General features: G+C 37.4%; 1 protein-coding gene across 1 annotated transcript; it reads left to right on the top strand.

The window, feature by feature from the left end:
- Positions 1–8,466: 8,466 nt before the first annotated feature.
- Positions 8,467–8,951, top strand: LOC106011581 (solute carrier family 12 member 2; the record flags this gene model as incomplete). The annotated part of the gene is given in 1 exon segment (XM_013081698.2): positions 8,467–8,951. A coding segment is annotated over 1 exon segment (436 nt), but the record flags the coding sequence as incomplete, so codon positions are not given.
- Between the last annotated feature and the right edge of the window lie 236 nt (positions 8,952–9,187).

Below are 9,187 nucleotides of genomic sequence, written 5' to 3'. Positions count from 1 at the left end.
CTGAAGAAAAAGTTGCCTCAAAAGTGGTTTGATGTAATTAATAACTGTTAAATCTCAGCGGCACAAACACAGTACTCCAAACACATACCATCTATGAAGTGGATTGGGTCGTGTTGTTGCGGAAAATAGAACACGCCTAACAAAGGTCCAATGGTGTCACTGGGGGAAAGTGTGTCGTAAACGTTCACCCCACTGTCAGGGGTGGGAGAGCCTGAGCCCTCAGTGCAGTGTTATTTTTTTTTAAGCCTTCTATCTTTTTACAAGAAGAGTTTCATTAAAGACGGGCGTGAGAACCTGCTTATTCTTTCTGAGCTGAGCCCTAACGACATTTGATTGGCTGTTAGGTTACTATAGTTGTAAGCGGTGACAACAATGATTGGATAAACGGGCAAGCCGTGATAACTGTGTGTTCATTGTGTGCGATCATAACGGTTTCAACTGCTGATTTCGTTTTTTAAGAAACTTCCATTAACTAAGGGATAGAGTTGGGGTGGGGACAGGGTGGGGGTGAGGGGCTCAAGCCCGTAAGCCCTTCACTACCCACCGCCACTGACCGTGAGAATGAATTGGTTTTTAAGTTTAAAGCAAGGAGCTTGAACTAACTGCGTTTAATCTCCTTGGTTAAAAGTAGAAGTGACAAGTTACCGACGATTCGATAGTTTTCTCCCATAAATGTACTTGCAGTCAAAAGCATGCTAAGCCTGCTGCAGCAACTGCACTTGGTATTAGTGATAGAAGGTGCTTCTTTTCTTTCCTTGTTTAGTTTCTATCTGTCTGTTTTACTTTTTCCCTACACTAAATGGCCATTATCGTGTTGATGTGCTTCTCTTTACCCTCACACACACGCGCACACTCACTCACACGCACACACACACACACACACACACACACACACATACACATTAATATATATACAGGGTGTCCCAAACTCGATGACTGCCAAAAAAAGTTGAATGAAATATAAACCGCTTTAAACACTGCAGTCTTTTGTTAGAGACATAAAGGAACCATCCAGTCAGAGTAATTAGTATAATGTATTACTTTGATAAGGAATCTGCGTTAGAACTGTTAGTTTTACAAAAGATGCTCCGCATGGCCCCCATTATGCGCCATGCATTTCCGTGTTCGGACTAAGGACGTGCAGTGGTAGCGCTTACATAACTTACGAGGTCCTTGTCTCGATTTTTCACTTTTTCTTATTCTGTTCACCTGTTCTTTCCGTTTACCACTGCACACAATTCCCAGAATTACACCCCCCCCCCCCCTAGAAATGAGCTTCGTCGCTAAAGCGAACAGAGTGTTGGAATTTCTGTCTCACCTGTCTTCAAAACCCACGCGCTCGTTGTTTTTCTCTCCAAAGTATTATCTGTGGTTGGTCCTTGGTGGACACAAATAGACGATATAATTTCATTTACAAATCATGCTTTAAAATTCCATGTTGTAATGACTTTGACAAATCAACCTAGTCCACTGCTAAGTTCTCGAACAGACGTCTTTGATGCTGCTACATTATCTGATTCCACATTTCGCAGTTTCGTAAATTAAATGTAATGGCTTTCGAACTGACATCCTCTCACCTTGAACTGTTCTTACGACCCGCAATTATCCCAAATTGCTCTTTCAGAAGGTGCACTAGATCTAGATCTAAATATGGAATCAACTCCTGTTCCCTGCAGTAAGAGGCTTTAACTTGAATATTCTTTGCGGACTTGAATTCAGCGTATTTTCTGACGCAAAAGGCCTTTCCGAGGTTACTCCAAGACATGGCTGATGCAGCAGTGCTCCTCTGACTGGTTCAAATTTGAACATAGATTAAGGCGTCCGGGCGGTCTAACATAATTCGTGTCAAATTTGGTGCAGATCTGCACACATTTGGAGAAGTTATTGTTTTCTCGCGGTCATCAAGTATGGGACCGCAGATATGGTCGCTTTTAAGCACAAGGGGGCTATCCCGAAAAATACTGTTTTGAGAAAATCGAAGGTGAAGTTTTTGCCCATTATTCAGTTTCCTTGAAAGATTAAGGAGAGTTCCCTCTATAACCAAACAAACATACACACCAATATTAGACTCAACTTCTCCTTTTGGTAGGGCAATGCCCAGTTTTGGTGTTGGTCAAAATAAAAAATATTATGGAAACCCCCGAAATCTGGGTTAGCCCGCTTTAAAAAAATGACCGTACACACTCGTCTATAATACTTTAAAATAAAATTGAAATAATATCAAAGATTCTCTATTACTACTAGAGGACAATCTTTGATGATATTGTGCACCTGTAACGAGTAGTGTCAAGGATGAATTAAAAGAAAAGATTGCGTGTTTTCCTTTCTGAATAGTTCATTACTACTAGATCTACATGTATAGCTGTTTTATTTTTTAAAGTGTTATCTGGTGTTTTTGGCTTTACTTTACGCACATCATGTTTTGTTTTGTTTTGTTTGTTTGTTGTTTGTTTCTTGTTTTGTTGTTTTTGTTTTTGTTTTGCTTTGGTTTGTTTGTTTGTTTGTTTGTTTTGTTTGGGTTTTTTTTTTTTGGGGGGGGTCAACTTGTTCGTGTGAAGTAGCTATTTAAATCTAAATAGCTCAGCCACATTTTGAGTCAATTAATTTAAAACTATTAAAAGTTAGCGAACAGGTGTTTGGTGGGTGCTCTTGTGTGGTTTTCTTCTCCTTTCGTATCAAGCATATTTTTATGTCGTCCTCATTTCTTATTCTTTTTTTTTTACATGTATTTACTTTCTCATTATACCTCTGATCTTTGGTGCTTATGATATGACCACTATTGTGTGGCTTGTTAGTAATGTTAGTGCCTTAAAACTGTTACAAAAACTAAAAGGTTGGCAGTTGGGGGACGCCACTGGTTGGTCCTACTTTTTTCTTTCCCTGTGTTGTTTCCGTCTGTCCTGCTTTTTCTTGTCGCGAAATGACCATTTCACTGTGCGTCTCTTTACTTTTTTTTTTTACAAATAAAAAAATTAATGTACTAGTACTACTTTCTTTTTTTGTGTGGAATTTTTACGATAATCTCCTTGTTTGCGCAAGGGTAAAACAAAACAAAATGTGTCAGACAAGAAAGACTGAGTGCCATGGCAGAACAAACAAATGGATCGCAATCACTCAGCGCACGAGCGACACTTCTGAGTTAAAGGCGTTAAGGGTAAACAAAACGACTTCCCAGCTCACTTATTTAGTACTCAAGCTGTGAGAGAGGCTTATAATATAGTATAGGTTATCACAGATCACACCCCCCCCCCCCCTGCAAGCTCAGAATTTGTACAACTTGTCCATTTGGGTAAACATTAGGAGAGACCAACGCAACTTGATCGGTTCATCATTGGAGGGACAAACAGCAACGACAGGTGAATGGACAAGGACGGCTCGTCCACAGCATCGAGGGCTGATATTATAATTTATGACAAGGTGTTTTACGATGAGATACATTTGCGTGGCCATATTTTATTTTATTATTATTTTTTTTTTTTTGGTCGGGTTGTTGGTTTATATCATAGATGTACACTATAGGGGGTAACTCTATGGTTTATATACACCGTGTACCGTACAGAGTCGAACCTGCCATGGCGGCCACCTGTTCAAACAGCCATGTTACATTTCCCCTGTTGCGTTTTCTTTTTTCTTCTGTAGGCTATTATTACATGTATTTAATTGATGTTTTTTTTTTATTAAATATCATTAAAACCCCCCAAAAACCCCCACTCTGTTTTCGGTTTTTTTCCCACGGGCCGGCAAAAAAAAGAAGGCCCCCATTTTAAAAGGGGGGGGGGGGTTGGAAAGGAGTGGCAGAGAAATGGTAGGGGGGGGAGGGGGCAATTACAGCGAATTATAATCGATTTCCAGGTTGAGAACCCTAGATATGGGGTGCATGGAAGCGGAACCAATAAATTGGCAAAAAAAAGGATATTAATCCGGAGAGGAAAAAGAGGCTAAAACAGCTCCTGGACATGGATGGCTGGTGCCTCTAAAAAGAAATCATTGATGGTCAAGGTCAAGGTCAAGGCTATAAAAGCCCAGGGTTGGTGATTTTTTAAATTTTTTAAAATAAAAATTTAAAAAATCGATTTTTAAAATTTAAATCAGATTTTAAAAAAATTAAATCGGATTTTTTAAAATAAAATTTTTTTTTTAAATGTCGACACAGTTTGGGATTTTTGGAGGCTAAAAGTAAGTTCTTTTAGTGCAAAATGCATTGTCTATATTTTAACTAATGATTAATTTAAGCAACTGCAATTTTAGAAAGCCTTAATCTGCTATATCAGTGAGTTATGGCTGCAAACAAAAAATGAAGAAAATGTCAGTCTAAAAGGAAGGGGGGGGGGGGGTAATTATGCATAGATAAACTTGCATTTTATTAAAGTGTGTGTGTGCACGCGCTTGTGTTTGTCTAAAAAGAAAAAGAAAATGCTAATTTCAGTTATGAAAAAAAAGTAAATTGAATACAGTATTATTTTACTACTTACAGTGACAGGGGGGAAGCAGACTTTTAAGCATGATTATTTTAGTCTAAACCTTTTATCTGTTTTATAAAACCAAGGAAAGGAATTCTGAATGTTTAAAGATGTAAAAACAGAATACATTTTTTAAAAGTGATTTAAATCACTGAGTTCTATTTTTAAAATCAAGTTGATTTAAATTTAAAAAATCAACTGATTTAAATCAACCTGATTTAAATCAATCCAACCCTGGTTTTCAACTATGAAAAAAAGTAAAGTGAGAACTGTATTATTTTACAGTGACTGGGGGGAAAGAAGACTTTTAAGCATGATTATATTAGTCTACTAAACCTTATATCGTTTAATAAAACCAAGGAAAGGAATTCTGAATGTTTAAATATGTAAAAACGGAATACATTAAAAAAAAAAGTGATTTAAATCATTGATTTTTATTTAAAAAATCAAGTTGATTAAAATTTAAAAAATCAACTGATTTAAATCAACCCAGCTCTGATTTCAATTATGGAAAAAAAAGTAAATTGAATACTGTATTATTTTACAGTGAAAGGGGGAAAAGCAGACTTTTAAGCATGATTATATTAGTCTACTAAACCTTATATATGTTTTATGAAACCAAGGAAAGGAATTCTGAATGTTGAAATGTGTAAAAACTGAATAAAAATAAATTTTTAAAAAAGTGATTTAAATCACTGATTTTTATTTAAAAAATCAAGTTGATTTAAATATAAAAAAAATCAACTAATTTAAATCAACTTGATTTAAATCAACCCAACCCTGTAAAGGCCCTGCTTTTAAAAATCAATAACTTAAATGCGGGGTGCCCATTGCGGACAGGATCGGGTTGGGTCGGGCCGGGGGCGGTCGCCCCACTCATCGCCTGAAAACAAATGCGTACTTTGTTTTTGAGTTTGAGGTGAGGAGTCGGGCGCGATCAGCTTGTGCCACGATAGTCGCTTTGCGCCCTCAATCTGGGAACAAAACCGCACCGACCAGACCCGATCCCCCTATGGCTATACGTTCTTATATTATCTCTGACCGTCTAGCCCTATGGGCACCCCGTATAAGAGAGAAGGTCAGTCGCTCTGTTTACCCAATTTGGTAACTATGAACGTCAACACGAACTTGCGAAAAAAAGGTAGCTCGTACGCTCAGTGGTGGCAACCATTTAATTTGTTTATTTTACCCCGCCAGCCGGTCTTCCTCGTCTGACACATTTTGTTCCCCCCCCCCCCCCCCTGCAAGCTCAGAATTTGTACAACTTGTCCATTTGGGTAAACATTAGGAGAGACCAACGCAACTTGATCGGTTCATCATTGGAGGGACAAACAGCAACGACAGGTGAATGGACAAGGACGGCTCGTCCACAGCATCGAGGGCTGATATTATAATTTATGACAAGGTGTTTTACGATGAGATACATTTGCGTGGCCATATTTTATTTTATTATTATTTTTTTTTTTTTGGTCGGGTTGTTGGTTTATATCATAGATGTACACTATAGGGGGTAACTCTATGGTTTATATACACCGTGTACCGTACAGAGTCGAACCTGCCATGGCGGCCACCTGTTCAAACAGCCATGTTACATTTCCCCTGTTGCGTTTTCTTTTTTCTTCTGTAGGCTATTATTACATGTATTTAATTGATGTATTTTTTTTTTATTAATTATCATTAAAACCCCCCAAAAACCCCCACTCTGTTTTCGGTTTTTTTCCCACGGGCCGGCAAAAAAAAGAAGGCCCCCATTTTAAAAGGGGGGGGGGGGTTGGAAAGGAGTGGCAGAGAAATGGTAGGGGGGGGAGGGGGCAATTACAGCGAATTATAATCGATTTCCAGGTTGAGAACCCTAGATATGGGGTGCATGGAAGCGGAACCAATAAATTGGCAAAAAAAAGGATATTAATCCGGAGAGGAAAAAGAGGCTAAAACAGCTCCTGGACATGGATGGCTGGTGCCTCTAAAAAGAAATCATTGATGGTCAAGGTCAAGGTCAAGGCTATAAAAGCCCAGGGTTGGTGATTTTTTAAATTTTTTAAAATAAAAATTTAAAAAATCGATTTTTAAAATTTAAATCAGATTTTAAAAAAATTAAATCGGATTTTTTAAAATAAAATTTTTTTTTTAAATGTCGACACAGTTTGGGATTTTTGGAGGCTAAAAGTAAGTTCTTTTAGTGCAAAATGCATTGTCTTTATTTTAACTAATGATTAATTTAAGCAACTGCAATTTTAGAAAGCCTTAATCTGCTATATCAGTGAGTTATGGCTGCAAACAAAAAATGAAGAAAATGTCAGTCTAAAAGGAAGGGGGGGGGGGGGTAATTATGCATAGATAAACTTGCATTTTATTAAAGTGTGTGTGTGCACGCGCTTGTGTTTGTCTAAAAAGAAAAAGAAAATGCTAATTTCAGTTATGAAAAAAAAGTAAATTGAATACAGTATTATTTTACTACTTACAGTGACAGGGGGGAAGCAGACTTTTAAGCATGATTATTTTAGTCTAAACCTTTTATCTGTTTTATAAAACCAAGGAAAGGAATTCTGAATGTTTAAAGATGTAAAAACAGAATACATTTTTTAAAAGTGATTTAAATCACTGAGTTCTATTTTTAAAATCAAGTTGATTTAAATTTAAAAAATCAACTGATTTAAATCAACCTGATTTAAATCAATCCAACCCTGGTTTTCAACTATGAAAAAAAGTAAAGTGAGAACTGTATTATTTTACAGTGACTGGGGGGAAAGAAGACTTTTAAGCATGATTATATTAGTCTACTAAACCTTATATCGTTTAATAAAACCAAGGAAAGGAATTCTGAATGTTTAAATATGTAAAAACGGAATACATTAAAAAAAAAAGTGATTTAAATCATTGATTTTTATTTAAAAAATCAAGTTGATTAAAATTTAAAAAATCAACTGATTTAAATCAACCCAGCTCTGATTTCAATTATGGAAAAAAAAGTAAATTGAATACTGTATTATTTTACAGTGAAAGGGGGAAAAGCAGACTTTTAAGCATGATTATATTAGTCTACTAAACCTTATATATGTTTTATGAAACCAAGGAAAGGAATTCTGAATGTTGAAATGTGTAAAAACTGAATAAAAATAAATTTTTAAAAAAGTGATTTAAATCACTGATTTTTATTTAAAAAATCAAGTTGATTTAAATATAAAAAAAATCAACTAATTTAAATCAACTTGATTTAAATCAACCCAACCCTGTAAAGGCCCTGCTTTTAAAAATCAATAACTTAAATGCGGGGTGCCCATTGCGGACAGGATCGGGTTGGGTCGGGCCGGGGGCGGTCGCCCCACTCATCGCCTGAAAACAAATGCGTACTTTGTTTTTGAGTTTGAGGTGAGGAGTCGGGCGCGATCAGCTTGTGCCACGATAGTCGCTTTGCGCCCTCAATCTGGGAACAAAACCGCACCGACCAGACCCGATCCCCCTATGGCTATACGTTCTTATATTATCTCTGACCGTCTAGCCCTATGGGCACCCCGTATAAGAGAGAAGGTCAGTCGCTCTGTTTACCCAATTTGGTAACTATGAACGTCAACACGAACTTGCGAAAAAAAGGTAGCTCGTACGCTCAGTGGTGGCAACCATTTAATTTGTTTATTTTACCCCGCCAGCCGGTCTTCCTCGTCTGACACATTTTGTTTTGTTTTTATCCTTGCATAAAACAAGCAATTATTGTGTGTGTGTGTAGTGTGTGTATGTGAGAGAGAGAGAGAGAGAGAGAGAGAGAGAGAGAGAGAGAGAGAGAGAGAGAGAGAGAGAAAGAGAGAGAGAGAGAGAGAGAGAGAGAGAGAGAGAGAGAGAGAGAGAGAGAAAGAGAGAGAGTTTATTCTAAAAGAAAAGTTAATGTGTTGTACAGGTATAGTGGCTCTGTTTACCCAATTTGGTAACTATGAACGTCAACACGAACTTGCGAAAAAAAGGTAGCTCGTACGCTCAGTTGTGGCAACCATTTAATTTGTTTATTTTAATGGCAGTGTAGGGCTTTGTTTTCTATTATTCGAGGCAGGGAAAGTTTCAAAATGGAGACGAACCCAGACGAAATGAAAAAGAGTGGCTCTCGCTTTCAAGTAGCGAGGGTTGAAACGAAGGAAGAGCAAGTGCGAGAGAGTCAAAATGAAAATGAAGCAGCCGATCAACAAAATAATAAGCGACGACGCAAGTCAGAAGATTTGAGGAAGAAGTCAGTGGATTTACCGAGAATTGATACAAATATCCCCGACTCTGGTTCAGATGGAAAACACAGTAATGGGCCAGAATCTCCCAGTGCTACATTTTCTCTCAGTGGTGATTCAATTCGGAGCAGAAGTTCCATTGATGGATATAATAAAACTAACTGTGTTATGAATACAGTTGAAGCTTTGCCATGTGTGGATCATTACAGGAATATTTTTTCAGCAACTGGAGGTGGGAATTTACGAGCCAGACCAACACTCGCTGAGCTTCATGAAGAAATGGTAAACAGCTTTTCCTTGTTTAAAAAAAATCTGACTACTTTCCTAACTCTGAACCCTGTGCCAGATGCCTGTTCACACACTACCACCTCAACTCACTCACTGGCACTTTGCTACTACTCTCTCTCGTCCTACTGTAAGATTCTAATATCTAGATCTAACACTAACTTAAACTAATCTAGAGATCTAGATTTAGATTCTATCTCTATATTTGGATATTTGGATCTAGATTCTAGATCT

The sequence above is a fragment of the Aplysia californica genome, unplaced genomic scaffold (assembly GCF_000002075.1).
Source record: "Aplysia californica isolate F4 #8 unplaced genomic scaffold, AplCal3.0 scaffold00142, whole genome shotgun sequence".
NCBI lineage: Eukaryota > Metazoa > Mollusca > Gastropoda > Aplysiida > Aplysiidae > Aplysia > Aplysia californica.
This window is presented reverse-complemented; position numbering and strand designations above follow the sequence as displayed.